Source organism: Calliphora vicina, chromosome 3 (assembly GCF_958450345.1).
Source record: "Calliphora vicina chromosome 3, idCalVici1.1, whole genome shotgun sequence".
Lineage (NCBI taxonomy): Eukaryota > Metazoa > Arthropoda > Insecta > Diptera > Calliphoridae > Calliphora > Calliphora vicina.
The window spans coordinates 84363028-84380951 of NC_088782.1; the positions used below are offsets into that span (position 1 = coordinate 84363028).

At 28.6% G+C, this 17924-nt stretch overlaps 2 protein-coding genes across 4 annotated transcripts in view; both read left to right on the plus strand.

Annotated features, from left to right (window-relative positions):
- Positions 1-17924, plus strand: part of LOC135954437 (neuronal calcium sensor 2) — a 205136-nt gene that overhangs the window by 141758 nt on the left and 45454 nt on the right. For all 3 annotated transcript variants that reach the window (XM_065504609.1, XM_065504611.1, XM_065504610.1), the window contains one exon: positions 1895-2023. In XM_065504609.1, the coding sequence (XP_065360681.1) occupies positions 1895-2023 (129 nt within the window). The remainder of the gene's footprint in view (positions 1-1894; positions 2024-17924) is intronic.
- Positions 1-17924, plus strand: part of Nca (neurocalcin homolog) — a 705950-nt gene that overhangs the window by 141755 nt on the left and 546271 nt on the right. The gene's annotated exons all lie outside the window — the stretch shown is intronic.

The window sequence follows — 17924 nt, forward strand, 5'->3', positions numbered from 1 at the left end:
AAATAAAATAAGCAGAAATGAAATGAAATACAAAATGAAAAAAATGCAATGTTAACATATTTTTTCAGTTTCTTTACGGCCGATTTTTGGCCTAATTCGAATATCGAATCGGACTCTAAAGATAATCTATACATGTAAATAACCTTAACTATAAGATTCCACATATAGTAGAAACTGTCGGATCGGATAAAAACATAAAATTGGAATCGTTTTAAATTTTGCATATAATTGAGGTTGCCCAATTTGGGCCTTTGTGATCACGCCCCCTGATTTTCAATAAGGTTTAAATTCAAAACTTAAACTCGGCTGTATCTCTTTTATAGCCTTGGAAAGTTATATTAATATCGGACTATCTCATAAATAAATTTAATATTTTTACTTCACTCCTATGAGATTATAACCTTTCATTTGATATCCATATTGACACTGAAGACTAAAAAAAAATATAAATAAAAAAATCACACATACGAGTGTTGTTTTTGTTTTCGCATTGTTGTTTCTACTAATAGTATTCTCATCACTTAGATTTTTGACAAACTGAGTTAGGTATTTGATATGATAGTTTACGGTCTTGGTATTTTTCTCTACAGTTTTTCATGTGCAAGATTATTATATCAATTATGATAAATAGCTACATGAATGCAGTGTTGCCAATTTAGCCCTTTTTGGGCTAAATTTAGCCCTTTTCAATCTTGTTTAGCCACAAAAAAATTAATTTAGCATTTAGCCATTTTTATTTTCATTTAGCCATATATATTTACTCAAATGAAAATTATATATTTACTCTAATGATCTGAAATTTTTGCTGTTGAAAATTAGTAAAATCAGTTCAAAAAAATTGGTAGGGATATTATGACAAAAATTAACTAAAAATGTTGAACCTATAACAATTTAAGCACATACAAATTGTTGGACCTTCCATACATTAAAAAAATGCCATAACTAATATAGAGAAAATGCACGTTATTTGAATAAAAATTGTTAATAAATATGTTAATGTTTTACGCGCGGGTCCGGGCGTTTATAAAATCATATATAGGGTTAAAGAGAATACTTTTAACTTTATCTGGGCGATGTATTGACGTAAATATAGTACTTTAACAAATATTTTATAACACATGCCATGTAGTATACCGTTTTCAAAGACTACAATCCAACCAATTTAGAAAGAAAAATTCAGTTCATTATCGATAATAATTATTAAGCTATGATCATTTTTATCTGATCAAATATAGAAAATTAACTTTTTTCCAAATTTAAATATTTTGGCTACCTTAGTTTTGATATGTTTACTAACTAATGGCAAAATTTATGTTTTTGCCAATGAAAATCAATTCTGTCCGGCGACGTGTATAATTTTTAGAATATTTTTTTTTCTGCATTACATGAGAGGCATATTTGCCATATATTCACTTATCAAAATATTCTCCATCGAAGTTATCACAAAGGATTACTTTATACATAATTTGTCTTTCATATAAAAAAAAATTGCCTAGAAGCATTTTGCAGGCCAGGTTATAAATACGAGGCTTTAAAAACATCGGCATATAATATACGTGTGGCCCCATATTACGCTATTTTAAAGTTAAGGATCAACATACATATATTCATACATTTTTGTTTGTCTATTCGGCATAGCCAAATGTAACATTCTAAGTTGTTTTTTGTGTCAAATGTATGTATTTTTTTAATTAAAAATGTTAGCCATTTTTTAGCCACTTTTTAGCCCTTTTTAGCCTTTTTTTCTATTTATCCCTTTTTGTTCATCATGAATTGGAAACACTGCATGAATGTGTAGATATTTTTTAAAACGAAGTTTCAGTTGTGAGCAATAATAACAAACAAATATTTTCTATACTGCAATATTTTTTCTAAATAAAATATTTTATTCTAGGAATTTCTTCTTGCCATTGATGTAACATCAAGCGGAACACCAGAAGAAAAATTAAAGTGGGCATTTCGAATGTACGATGTTGATGGTAATGGAGTTATTGATATTCAAGAAATGACAAAAATAGTACAGGTAAGAAATATGTGTATTATTTAGTTAACAATGTTTTTGAAAAACATCGCATGCGATAAAAAAGTGCTCCAAATATTAAATAGGCATATTTGCGTAAAATTTTAAGACTGAATAACATTTTACGAAAAAATATATTACTTAGAGTAAATTTATACTTTCTATAAACATTTTGTTCATAATTTATTTGTAAAAAATTATATTCGTGCTTGAAAATATGACAGTAAAAATTTCTCATAAATGAGTTCTCAGAGGGATCTGGACACTGTGACCAAATCCTACTACCTCAAGTAGGCTTGCCAGATTTGAAATTGTCAAAAAACGTACATCGAAGTTAAAAAAGCAGTACAATTGAGTAAAAAGAAGTACAATTGTTTATTTTCAAAATTTATTTAATTCAATAAAAAAAAACAAAAAATAGTTCGCAACAGTAACAATGAAGAACATAAAAAAAGAGATCATAACTACATATTTCTATTTAATATAAAAAAATTAACTTTAAATTTAATTTAAATCAGTTTTTGTGATTTTAAATCTATTGAATTTATATACGTATATTTCAGACTAGACTAAAACAATGTATATTATGATAGTATTATTGGTTTCTTAATTTAACTGAATAAAAACTCAAAAACAAATTTTCATTGTTTAATTTAATTTTTCATAAATACAATAGGGAAAACTGTTAATGTAGTTTAAACGCACTATTCATTACCTTCATTCCCCACTAGGTTTTTTTTCGTTGAGGTAGTTGGATTTGGTCATAGTGTCCACATCCCTAAAAGAATTCATATCGCTCATTTGCAGCAACAACGTAATAACTCAAAATCCGTGGTTTTTGAACTGAGTGATACAAAATATGCGCCGTTCTATAGTCTTTCATATAGTTTTATCAGTTTTCAAAAAAGTCAATTATTATTTGTGTGAGTGTTTTGGGTTAAATGCAGATTAGAAAGATATTAACATCTAGTATTTAAATCAGGTTTTATTTCTGAAATCGCCACTAAGTTTTATTCCTTGAAGTAGTAGGATTTGGTCACAGTGTCCACATCCCTCAAAGAACTCATAAATTAGGATTTTGTATATTTCACGTTTTCTACCATGAATATAATTTTTCACAAATACAATTGGGAAAAACCGCACTATTCATTACCTGGTTTTTTTTCGTTGAGGTAGTTGGATTTGGTCATAGTGTCCACCAGAGATGTACATTAGTGTGTCCCAAAAAAAATTTTGTTGAGTCTCTAGCATATTTTGAAAACTTGTAGGGTAAAGTATTTTTGAGATTTTTTTCGGAAGAGGTTTAGAGGTCACTTAAGTTGAATTTTTGCCAAAAATCGGGTTTGTCTTTTTTTTTTGAGTTTTCTTCATAAATTTATCAAAGCCCACGATTTTCTTTAATTTCGAGGAAACATTTTAAAAGAAGAATGTCCAAGATTTTTTTTTGCGTGCAAAAACTATTAGTTTTTCTAATGAATTGGCTCGCTAAGGTGCCATACATTAGAATTTTTCGTAATTTTTCCATAAATTTTGTAAATAACGCTTTATAACTTTTAAAACGTTTATGAAAATGAAAAAAACTAACAATGTAGTTTGAAAGATCAATTAATTCTTAATAATGAAAGATCAATTAATTCTTAATAATATTTTTTAATTTCAGATAGGACAATCGTATGGGAGCTAGTAGAAATAATAGCCGATTCTAACCAAATTCAATAGGCTTAGTCCATGTGACAATAGAAAAACTTGTACCAAATTTTATCTTTGAAATTGCGACCTGTAGTTTGATTACACTACGGTGGTGTAGGGTATAATATCATTTTGTGTACATAAAAGTTATCGTATTCTTTATATAACATAAGAACGGTAAAAGCAAATTCAAAAATTGTTGTTCCTAAATTATTAATAATTAATTGATCTTTCAAACTGCATTGTTATGTTTTTTCATTTTCATAAAAAAAATTAAAAGTTATAAAGTGTTATTTACAAAATTTATGGAAAAATTACGAAGAAATGTATTGTATGGCGCCTTAATGAGCCAATTCATTGGAAAAACTAATAGTTTTTGCACACAAATAGAGTTGTGTAGCTCATGAATGACCTAGTTCAATTGAACTATTCACTCAACTGAGCGAAGTGAATCATTCATCATACTGAGCGTATTCAGCTCAGCACAAGGCGAATTTATACAAGGTGGTGGTAGTTCTACAAAAACAACAAATGGTCTTAACAAATGTCAAAAAACAGAAATTAAAAATTAAGCAAATATGTATTAAAACTAAATATAGTGTAGATAATTGAATAGTGAGGGCTTTACTTATTTAAGCAAAATATAAATATTTTGTTAATTAGCTTAGAATATGTAGATATTGAAGTATAAAAACAAGCTTTGACAGGTGTTAGAACCAAACAATCGAAAAAAGAGTAATCAGCTGATTGACTGACTCCACCTTGTATAAATTCGCCTTGGCTCAGCACTGAGCGTTTTCAACTGAGCGGTTTTGTTTTATGCTCATGTTTCTTTCAATACTCATGAAAGAGCTACACAGCACTTTCATTTGTCATCTTCAATGTTTCACATGTTTCACTTTACTCGTCAATTCTGCAACATTCTTTCGCTCACTGACATTGAAAAGTGAGTGAGTATTGTGTCCAACAAAAATAAAACGATCATTCGAATGTAAGTTTGTTATGTATGTATATGATCGTATGCTGCCGCGTATATAAAGAAAAAGTATTGCTACAGTTTGTAAGTATATTTCATAAAATAATAATGAAAAAGGGAAATACATAATTGTTATTTTTAAAATAATAATTGTAATTGAAAGTATGTAATTAGTAAAAAGGATTATATCTACCAAAAAACATAATTAAAAAAATGCAAAGTACTGATATTCATAATTAAATTAGCAATATTATTTCAATCACTTATTTTTAGAAAACATATATCTTATGCACTTTTTTACTATACTGATACATCCACAGAACATTTGTCAGCTGCCATGAGCGAGTGGAATGACAGTTTTACGTTATTTTTTATTTCGTAAAACAATTAATTAAATTAAATTCCGAAATTCTATTTATATATTGTTAGATCATAAAATAATTAAGTTAATGTTGAAAATATTTTTATACAAATTGTATCACAAAACTATTTTTCTTTCGTAATAGTTGTAAAAGTCAGGTAAAAAATATATATTTTGCCAATTGATAACTAACATTATGTAAATGGGAAAACCCCCAAAAAATTGCAAAAATACTCATTTTGGTTAAGTTATTGTTACATTTTTATTTTGGATCACAATTATCAGATCATCAAAATATTTTTCCTTTTTCAAATTCCAGTTAATAACTTGAGTTTTTTGGTAATTTTATTATTCCTGCAATTTATTAATTGTGGTAAAAGAATACGTGTTATACATTTTCCAATTAGAATTAGTAATAATTTAGTCCTTATAGTTAGTGAATGTTCTGCTTAACAAATATTGTCTAAACATTTGGTTAGCATCGGAAATTAGAAATAATAAAAAATTAACTCTTTTTTCTGCAAAAATATTAGTTTAAATAAAATACAATTTGATTTTTTAAAATTTTAATCAATTATTTCACGCATAAATCTCTAATTGTCAAAAGACTGTGTGTTTTTACAACTAACAACAGAAATAATTGATTTAATTCACTATAAGCAATTCTCAAAATGAAATGGTCATTATACAACATACTGAGCTAAAAGAGCGACCTAGTTCATTTCAGTGAGCTGAGCTGAAAATCACTGAGCTTGATTCGCTTTTTTTCTATATGAATGAAATCACTGCATTTGTTGTGTTTTCAATCAACATGTGCAAATTATATTGCTTGCAGTGCTTGCACTCTCACAATTGATTGCCATTTACACAATAATTTTTTAAATGCCGTTAACAATAACAACCTAAAAATGATTACTGTGTTTTGATTTGTATTAAAGGCCTGCACAAGACATTTTGTAGAAAATTTCAAAATTTGATGCTTTGTTTTGTTGTGTCGACGCGCACATCATGTTGTTCAATGTCATCGCGCCGCAAAAACCATGTTGTACCATGAATGAAATTGTACACAACTGCTGAACTGTGAAAATCTGAGAACTATTATTATTTAGCATTATATTTTTTTTTTTTTAAATATTTAGAACAAATAATATAAGGAATTTTAAAAAATATAAATAATAAAGTGTAACACAGGAAAAAGAAATTCATAATTGGAATGAATTTTTTAATAAATATTATTAATCGAACATGAATTTTTTCCAAACTTTTTTCATTCAGAATAAGAACATGTTCATAAATATTATTAATTTGTACATGAAGGAAATTTTTACTTTTTTTACACAAATTTGTTGCTATTTTATAATAAATTGCATTATGTAGTTCAAATATTTTTGTATAATATCCCAATATTGGCCAATATTTCTAAATGTATAGAAAAGTCTGAAACGTATACATATTTTCTCATTGTATAGCTGAAAATCATAATAAAATTAAATATTTTCCAAGAAAAATTTCAAACATTTTTGAATAACATAAAAATATACTAGAAAATTTAAATAATTTTGTTCCAGCCTCCTAGATTTTATTTGAAAACAAAAAATAGGAAAAAAATTCTGTGAAGTTACGCAATAAATGCCCTACACTTTTTCTTCAAATCGTTGGGCAGTTGCTTTTGTTCCATTGGATCATTTTCGTAGATTTATATTTTTGTAGCAATTATGCCGCGAAAGATTCAGAGACACTTCATTAAATTTAAACACGAGTATAATAAACACATTTGTCTTTAATATCATTAAATATATTATAAACTTCACCGTTAAGGATTTATACATTAATTTAATTTTCTTTAATTAAACACCGTCTAATAGGCCAATTGGCTTTGTTCATGAAGTTTTATTTTATTTAGCAACTAGCTGAACCCGGTCCGCGTTGCTGGCCCTTAGAAAACATCTGTTTGATATTGCAAAGATTTTAATATACAGTGTCGGACAAAGTCGGTGATCCAATCTTCAATGTTAATACATGTAGTGGCATTTCGGCTGGTTCCAATGAATTCAAAAATTTAGTATGGAAATTTCTTATTCATGCACCTAATATGCAAGAGTAAACAAAATTGTTTATCACAGACCAAAAATGTTTATGTTACCCAAAAGGCTTTGAAAATTTCATCAAAATTCGTCCAACCATTTTTGAGTCCATACGGAACATTTTTATTAATTTTTATGAAATATAGTGCATTAGAAGTGTAATGTAAAAATTGGATTTCTACATGCCCCTGCCCATAGACCGAATATCAAAAATCTTACGCTGGGCTATTCTGAAGATTCCCTGAAAATTTCATCAAAATCGGTCCAGCCGTTTTTTATACCCTTCACCTTCGTGAGAAGGGTATATATAAGTTTGTCATTCCGTTTGTAATTTCTACATTTTTCATTTCCGACCCTATAAAGTATATATATTCTGGATCCTTATAGATAGCGGAGTCGATTAAGCCATGTCCGTCTGTCTGTTGAAATCAATTTTCTGAAGACCCCAGATATCTTCGGGATCCAAATCTTCAATAATTCTGTCAGACATGCTTTCGAGAATTTTGCTATTTAAAATCAGCAAAATTGGTCCACAAATTGCTGAGATATGAGGAAAAAACCAAGACAACCTCGATTTTTGACCTATATCTGGATTACTAAGACATTAATACAGAGACATAACTGTTATAAGAAATATCTAAAAAAATTTAGCCATAACTGTTATATTGTAGAAATAAATTTTTGTTTCTTTAAGTAATACAATAAGTGTTATTCATAACAAATATTTTTTTTCGTTGCTCATAACTTTTATTTTTGATTTGTATGTTTTTACGTTGCCTTATAAGAGTTATTCATAATAAATATTTTTTTACGTTACTCATAACTTTTATTTTCGATTTATATTTTTTTACGTTGCCAAATAAGAGTTATTTATAATAAATATTTTTTTTTCGTTACTCATAACTTTTATTATCGATTTAACTTCACCTGAAGTATCTCCACTTCAACCAATATCCGATTTTCTGATTGACGAATCGACGAATCTAAATACGTCATCGTTGTTCGGAACATCAATTAGAGTACTTGAAGTGGATTTATCTTCAGAAAATGACAAAGGCAATACATCGCGAGAGTTATTAGCAGCTATAGCTGAAATAGAGAGCTTTAAACCTATGAGACTGGACGTAGAAGCCGATTTGTTGCAATATTAGGAAGAGAAAAATGATACTTTTGCAATTTTTAAATAAATTGGTTCATATGGTCTATACTGCTGGCTAAACGGCTTTCTGTTGAAAGAGCATTTTCTGCTTTGCGTATTTTGTTGACTGAGAAAAGGTGCAACTTGGCGGACAATGCGTTTGCTAAAACATTGATTGTGAAACAAAATTCTTCATAATTAAAAAACACACAATAAAAACCATCAATCTCATACCAAGCTTATTTTTTGCGACTTTAAAGTTTAAATACAATGTATATACTAATAAAATGCAATCAAGGTGACGAAAGAAACTTCTTTTGAGTTGTGAGCATCGAAAAAAATATATTTTTTAGAATAACTCTTATTAGGAAACTTAAAAACATACAAATCGAAAATAAAAGTTATGAGCAACGTAAAAAATATATATTATGAATAAAACTTATTAGGCAACGTAAAAAAATATAAATCGAAAATAAAAGTTATGAGCAACGAAAAAAAATATTTATTATGAATAACTCTTATTTGAAAACGTAAAATTTATTCATAGATTTATGCCTAACTTTTTCAGTCTCAAAAAATTTAATAACAGTTATTTTTGGTCTCTGCATTAATATAGACAATATGGATATCTAATGATAGATATTTCAAAGACATTTGCAACGACGTATGTAAGACCATAGTAAGTTGGACCTACAATGGGTCAAAATCGGAAAAAAAATTTTAACCCGAATTTATTTTTTCAAAAAAAAAATGAAAAAACAAAAAAAAAATTTTTTTAAATTTAAAAAAAAAATTTAAAATAACAGTCGAAAAATTTTTTTTTCCAAAAAATTAAAAAAAACAACCAAAAAAAAATTTAATTTTGTTTACCTAAAAATATTTAAAATTTTTAAGTATAATTTGGTGAAGGGTATATAAGATTCGGCACAGCCGAATATAGCACTCTTACTTGTTATATATATAGATGGCATTAACGGTATAATGTAAAAATTAGATTTTTACACACCTCTCCGCCCACAGACCGAATATCAAAAATCTGAATTTACAGTGTTACCCGCCAGGCTATTCTGAAGATTCCCTGAAAATTTCATCAAAATCGGTGGAGCCGTTTTTGAGTTCATTCGGAACATACATACATACCCACATACAAACATCCATTTTTATATATATAGATAGATAGATAGATAGATGTAATTATTAAATGTCCCGTTAATAATATTCGAGCGGTTGTACCTAAGTCAGGTAGTATTTAAAATATGTATGTGAAACACATTACATTTTTAATTCCATGAAAATTATTGGCATTTTATGGCTTATATTCCACGTATTCCTTTTTAAGTAATAATATAACAGGTAATATTACTAAATATTGTAAAATTTTCCAAAACAACATTGAAAAACCCATTGGTGTACTTTCGTATTTTTATTTTGACCTACTATATAATATAAATATAAATTTTATTATATACCGTTGCCCCATGGTATATAAAAATGCGAATATACATTCATCAAGTGATCATTCTTAGAAACTTGTTTTGGCATCTTTGGATCTTTTCTACATTTGACGCTGAGGCCGTACCCCATAACTGTATGCTATAACACCATATCGGTTTTATGACCATGTCGAGCCCTAACGGCAAAAATAACGTAAGCGAAATTTTTTCAAAATTGACTTTTTAATGAAAATCGATAGAAAACTATCGTGCGCATCAACACCCGAAATAATGAAAATTAAGTGTTTATATATACAGAGATATACAGCCCAATTATGAATAAAAAATTCCGCGGGAGTTTGTTCCCCGGGAGTTTTTTCCCATTGAATTTGAATAGGAAAAATGAGAAAAGGGAAAAAACTCCCGGGGAATTTTTATTCATAATTGGGCTGATAGCAATTTCAATTATATCATAAGCGACACTCACCTTTTTGCTTTACCGCAAAAATAACGTAAGCGACATAAAAGCAAAAAGGGGCAGTAAATGAAAGTAAAGGTAGGGTCAGACTACGCAAATTATTTGACACAAGATGTTTCATGTGTTTGATCAAAACTACATCAAATAATTCATGGGTTGATTTTGTGTTCACACTGTACACATTTATTTGCCATATTTGTTTAATCAAACTACACCGAAATACTATCAAACACACAAAGGGGAAAATATATTTGACTTGTGGTCACATTTATGGTAATATTTGTTCTAAATAATTATTAAATAAAGCTGCAAAACAACTTTAATTTCTTTCATCAATAAAAAAGACATTTCTAGAAAGTAAAATATTACCAGATTTTGCTTTACATTTGAAAGAATTATGAAATTTCAGTACTTTTATTTAAGCGTCAAATATTTTATGTTTCTAGTTTGAACAGAAAATATTTTTGCACTGCAAACAAGAAAACAGCTGAATTTGGTCAAACAAATTTATTTGCCAATATGAAAACATTCTTGTAATGTGACCAATGTGTGACCACTAAACAGCAAATATTTTCCTGCATTTTGGGTATTTTTTTATTTGATCTTGCAATTCATTTGCAAGATCAAACAGCGTCAAATAACAGCTGTTGCATCATGTGTTATCGCAAAAGTAGTGTTGCTATATCTTAAATTAAAAATCGCTAAATAATGAAAACAAATCGCGAAAAGAACACAAGCTTGAACAATTTAATAATATAATTATTAAATGTTTATTTATTAAATTATATTACTATCACAATTCATAATTGAAATTGAATGGAAATGTAATCATCATGGTGTAATGATATACAAGGTGACATTAATCAAACAGCTGATTATTTTTTTGCTCGAGTTTGTTTACAACTTCAATCTTGTCAAAATTTTTTTTTGCTGTAGTTTGTATACATTATGTCAGTTGTTTTTGACACTATAAAAGTTATTTGTTTTTGTATTGTTGTATTTGTTGCCGTAACGCATACACCTTATAATCATTACGCCATGGTAATCATGTTTTATACTTGAAAAATATTTGAAATATTAAATATTTTTCAAACAAAAAACATATGGCTTGAATTTATGTTTCCTTTTTACTGGAGAATGCTATTGAAAGTGTAATACAACTGTAATTCAATTGCTTGACTATAACTCAAGGCTTGAATTACACTTGCTATCAACTCGAATTCCAGTAAAAATGCTTATTGGGTTTTTAATACATATTATTAATCGAACACGACTTTTTCCAAACTTTTTTCATTCAGAATAAGAACATGTTCACAAATATTGTTAAATTTTATGGAAATGTTTACATTTTTTACATAAATTTTTAATTAATTCCAATTCAATCGCATTATCTAAAAATTTATAATAAAAATTTTTGTATGATACTAAAATCAAAAAAGTGAAAAATGCTATTAGACATATTCTTCTTCTGCAGTAAAAACAAAATTAAACAGATCATACTGTTTAAGAATTATTTTTTAATTACAATCAATTCATACTATTTATGTATGTATAAAAAAAAATTTTTCTTTGCTTTTAAATGCAATCTGTATAAAATTTCAGTTAATATTCCATATGTACATATGAGCAATTTTAAATTTTGAAAATAGACAAACTCCATGTATAAATAAAAAATAATCAAACATCAGACTATGTTAAATGTATAAAAATATAAATCGCATAAAATTGCAAAAATCGCAACATAGACTTCATATCTTCAATTAGTTTTTCTCCCAGTATGACATCCTAGGCTGAATGACTTTTATGTGAAGAAGAAGACTTCATTTATTGATGCAATTATTTAGTGAAAATAATTTAAATAACAAATATTCAAGAAATATTGAATATGTTTTTATGTTTAAAAAAAAAATAGTGAATTTGTGTCTTTAATTTAGTACGAAAAATATTTAAATAATCTCCTCTTATTTTTCCGCCATGCTGAGCAAATAATTTTCTGTTTTTTTCTATTTGATCAAACAATTATTTTATGAAAGTGTTGGATATAGTGTGACCACACGGCAAATATATTTACTGATTCTTTTTCGCAGCAGTTTGGTCAAACAAAAAGTGAAAAATTAAATTCAATATATGATAACAAAATTCAATAAATCTCTAATAAAATGATTACTTTACAATTCGAAATAAGTGCTTTAACCTTAAAAATATTTGCAAGATCAAATTATATATTTTTAGGTATTTATGTAGCTAGTGGTCACACTTTGTTCACATTAAGAAAATATTTTGTTTGCCGACAAATAATTTTGTTTGACTAAAATCATCTGTTTTGTTGTTTGCTCTAAATTTTATTTGTGGTCAGATTCAGGCAATGAAATATTTGACGATAAACGTCAAATATTAGCTGTGTGTGACCGTACCTTAAGAGTAGCCGAAGAACTAGAGAGAAAATCAAAAGAAATTGAAATACATAAAGATAGATGTACTAAATATGATCAAGGAAAAAATTAGACAGCAGTCACATCCAAACAGAAGAATTTAAGTTTAAGAATTTTTTTTGAAGGAACAAAAACAAAGGAGGGAAAATGTTTTGTTTTTATGTGCTAGTTTCGACCTTCAAAAAGTTTTGAATATTCCTCATAGTAAAACAAGTAAGAAAGTATGGTTGGTCAAGCCCTACCATATAATACCCTACACTAAGAGAAAAATCATATTTCTTTTAAAATTTCAATAATTTATATTTTTGAGTGATTTTCGAAATGGGCCGTATATGGGAGCTATGACCAATTATGGACCGATCACCATGAAATTAGGTCGTGTGATTTATGTTTACATGAAAGTTATTTATGTTGAATTTTATGTGCATACCAACATTTTTAAGAGATTTATGGACGTTAAAGTGATTTTCGGAAGCGGGTCTATATGGGAGGTATGACTAATTACGGACCGATCGTAACACAATTTGGTGATATAAATTTTGTATATATAAAACTTATTTGGAGCGGAATTTGTGGAGATACATATGGGGCATTTCACGTCAAGTGAACCAACTTTTGAAATCGATGTCTTCCGATCGCGATACCAATTATAGTTCTATTGCATAGTAATTCGGACACCATTTTTCAACAAGATCGGTCAAGAACTCTCTGAGCTATAGGAGGTCAAAATTTGACATTTTGGCCAAACAGGTGCTTTTTTTATCCATATAACTTATTACCTATTGTTCTTTGCAAAATGTGTCCCAAATAGTTTAGAGAGATATTTATGCAATCTTTCGAAAAAAAAAATTAAAAAAATTTAATAAAATATTTTTGATTTTTTTTTTTTAAATCAAAAATATTTTTGACTTTTTTTTCAAAATGGGCCCTTTTTATTTTTATTTTTTTTAAGAAAGCTTAGGTCTTTTCCTAAGCGACCTATATGGTCGCTTAGTGGGATGCGAGTGGGATATCTATCAAAAAAAATATTTTGTAACTCAAGATTTAAAATTTTTGAATTTTTTTGCAAAATCAAAAACTTTGTTGACTTTTTTTAAAAAAATGGACCCATTTTTTAATTTTTTTTTGCTCAGAAGAAAGCTTATGTGTTTTCCTTTAACACCCTTTTTGTCGCTTAGTGGGATGCGAGTGGGATATCTATAAAAAAAATGTTTTGTAACTCAAGACATACAATTTTTTACTTTTTTTTGAAAAATCAAAAACCTTTTTGACTTTTTTTTCCAAAATGGACTCTTTTTTTATTAATTTTTTTTTCTCAAAAGAAAGCTTAGGTCTTTTCCTTTAAAACCTTTTTGGTCGCTTAGTGGGATGCGAGTGGGATATCTATCAAAATAAATGTTTTGTAACTCAAGACAAAGGTTTTTAAATTTGCACTATTTTAATTTTTTTCATATTTGTGTGTAAACCTTAAAAATTAAACTTACGCAGAGAAACTAGACACATTAGCCTTTCCGATGGTATGTAACATACCCAACTAAAATTTCATAGCCTCGATACTGTAATACCCATAATATGTTAACCTCAGGAATAAAAATCACTTTTTTTCTATGGAAATGTTGAATAATTTAATTTTGTTATTTATTTGTAATAATAATTAATTTAATATATAATAATAATAATAATAATTAATTTAATATATAATAATAATAATAATAAAAAGATGAATAATTTAGTAAAATTTAATCTTAATCACAATAGATCAATTTATATAATAACTATTTTTACACTTAATTTATGAAGTTTTTAAATTTTCAAATATCCATACTTTTATCCTCCTTATTTGTCACCTTTATTAGCTGCTTTTTTTTGTCAATCCTTTCTTGGCGTTATTAGATTCAGCTACTGATTTCGCTGCTGGCTTATTTTTTGGCTTTGGAAAGAAATCGCATTGAGTAGATGCAGAAAACTTTTTTAATTTGAGTCTTCCATCGACAAGCGGTATGAAAGCATGGTATTGAGCAGTGACATCGATTGTTACCGCAGCATCGAATCTGCTCTTTAGTGTTTTCAATGTTTCCTCATGATCCTCTTTGCTACTAAAAACTATTTTAGTTTCTTTACAATAATTCTTTGCCCAATGGAATGAAGCAGTCGCATCTAAGATGCGATCTTGATGAGAGCACTGGAGGTTATACTTCGCTGCATTTCTTTTGAGGTTTGCTCCAATACCATCACATGCTCCTTTACCATGAGCAGTAGGATGAAAATGCCACTCAGCTGGCATTCCAAAATCTTTTTCATGAGCTGTAAGATTTGCGAAGCTACTTTTGTTTTTAAAATGTTGACGAGCTCCGTCCGAACCGTAGTATACCTTTTCTACTGTAAATTTTGATTTTAGATAATTTAGTATTATCTTCTGGTACTCATAAACTGCAACGGTGTCATGTTTTAAATCGTCGGATATGATTGCCATACTTTTGTGTTCCAGGTTTTCTTCTCTCATGTAGTAAATAACTACTGTGAATATAGTTGCTTGGTCGTTATTGAAGTGGAATGCTTGTATGGAATCCTGAAGAACATATTTATAGTTCTCTGCGAAATCAAATGAAATAATGAATTCACCAGACTTCAAATGTGTTTTCAAGTCCTTGAAGAATGACCACTGCTCTTTGACTAAAAAGTCATGGGTTCTCAAATTTAGCAATCCTCTACACAGTTCTTCCACAAAATCATCCACATTTAAAATTATGGTTTTCAGTGTGCATCTTTCAGTCTGAAGCCAAGATTCAAATTTTAACTCCTCAATACATTCTCGATCAAAAGAGTTGATTAAATTTTCTTTGATGGATGTGGTTTCCGGGCAATTCGAACATTCACCTAAGTGGCAAGAAGTTGTAGCATTAGGGCACATAGTCAATTTAAGGCAATCGCGGTAATGGTGTAAATCTTCTGATGAATCATCTTTTAAGTAATTTAAGTTGATTTCCTTCAACATCAATTTAACATTTTCATGGTAAATACAAACACATACTGTGTGAGTTCCGCTGCTTCCTGCCAAAACGCAATGTTTTGGTCTCAGTTGTGTAAATTTTGTGAATCCAATTTTGACATCCTCGTATTCAGATTGAAATGTTGCGAATAATTCATTCAGGTTACAGAGAACCATTCTCTTCTGCATTTGAACTTTCTTGCCATCGATTCGTACAGACATCCAGTCTTTCATCCCTTGCATCAGGCGACTCATATCATCTCGCTGATAAAACTGAGATTTAGTATCGCACTCCAAAGTTTTTCCCTTCTTTTTGTTTGGGAGTGTGAGAATCCCATGCTCAGCAACCAACTTTTCGTTGAGACGTTCCAAACTCAGTCATTGTTTTTGCAGAACTCCATGTTCTTGGAGCAAGCGTGAAAAGTTGAATTCTTTCAGCTTCACTCTGTGACGTATTGTATTTCTCTTTTATTTGTTCAAGAACTTCTACTGCATCCTTATGGTATTGGTTTCGACACTCATTCGTTGAATTTGAAAAGTTAGAATAACCATCATCATCAACAGTTCTGTCTTCATTCTCGGAATTACTTTTGTCTTCATCTGGAATAACTTCAACGCAAGGCTCATTACTATTCAAATTCGGTAATTCGTTCAACTTTCCGAGCTCTTTCCTGCATGATCCACAAATTTTCAATCGTTTTGACAGCGTAGGGAATTTTTTTAATAAGCCGTCGGAAATATTTCGCATATCTGATGATCTGTGCTTCATTTTGTTAAAGGGATTAAAACAAAAAGACGAATAAATTTCATTTTCAACCTTAGCCTTTTTAGAAGTCGTAGACATTTTGAATTTTGTAAGTATTTATGTAAATAACACACGTCTTAACTTTAACGCTGTTTCTAAAAAACTGATTTCCGTATGTCTTCAGAATGACAATAAATAGTTTTTTAAGATCATATAGGTAGTACGTTTTAATGAATGAGTCTAAAATCTTTTATTAGGGTCAAGAAGGGCTTACATACTAAAGTACCTAGTTTAACCAAATGTTACAAATAATAATAAAAATAAACCACCATATAAATAACCTACCTGTCAACTTCTACCTCTCCACCCACTTCTTAAAGTCAAATGTCATAAAATAATAAATAAACTGGTACTTCGGAGAAGGGCCATAAAATATTTCCACTTGATTCCAAAAATTTGTTTCTGGGGCACCTGATATTTTAACAATGAAAATCACGTGCGCTGAAAACTACCTCTAGGATTGACTAAAAAAGCCGCAAGAAACAAAACAAAACAAATTTTGGGGATGGAAAATTAATAGCGGTCGGCCTCATATTGCACCCCTCCAGTGGCTATTATCGGTCAGTTGTTATGGTTTTTATTTTTAAGGTTTTAGAAACACTTACACACAAATATGAAAAAAATCAATTTAAAAACATTTGTCTTGAGTTACAAAACATTTATTTTGATAGATATCCCACTCGCATCCCACTAAGCGACCAAAAAGGTTTTAAAGGAAAAGACCTAAGCTTTCTTTTGAGAAAAAAAATTAATAAAGAGTCCATTTTGGAAAAAAAAGTCAAAAAGCTTTTTGATTTTTCAAAAAAAAGTAAAAAATTGTATGTCTTGAGTTACAAAACATTTTTTTTATAGATATCCCACTCGCATCCCACTAAGCGACAAAAAGGGTGTTAAAGGAAAACACATAAGCTTTCTTCTGAGCAAAAAAAAATTAAAAAATGGGTCCATTTTTTTAAAAAAAGTCAACAAAGTTTTTGATTTTGCAAAAAAATTCAAAAATTTTAAATCTTGAGTTACAAAATATTTTTTTTGATAGATATCCCACTCGCATCCCACTAATCGACCATATAGGTCTCTTAGGAAAAGACCTAAGCTTTCTTAAAAAAAATAAAAATAAAAAGGGCCCATTTTGAAAAAAAAGTCAAAAATATTTTTGATTTAAAAAAAAAATCAAAAATATTTTATTAAATTTTTTTAATTTTTTTTCGAAAGATTGCATAAATAGCTATCTAAACTATTTGGGACACATTTTGCTAAGAACAATAGGTAATAAGTTATATGGATAAAAAAAACACCTGTTTGGCCAAAATGTCAAATTTTGACCTCCTATAACTCAGAGAGTTCTTGACCGATCTTGTTGAAAAATGGTGTCCGAATTACTATCCAATAGAACTAACATTGGTGCAAATTTCATCGCGATCGGAAGACACCGATTTCAAAAGTTGGTTCACTTGACGTGAAATGCCCCATATATAGAATTAAACTTATTATCGCTTTAAATCAAAATAAACAAGAAAAA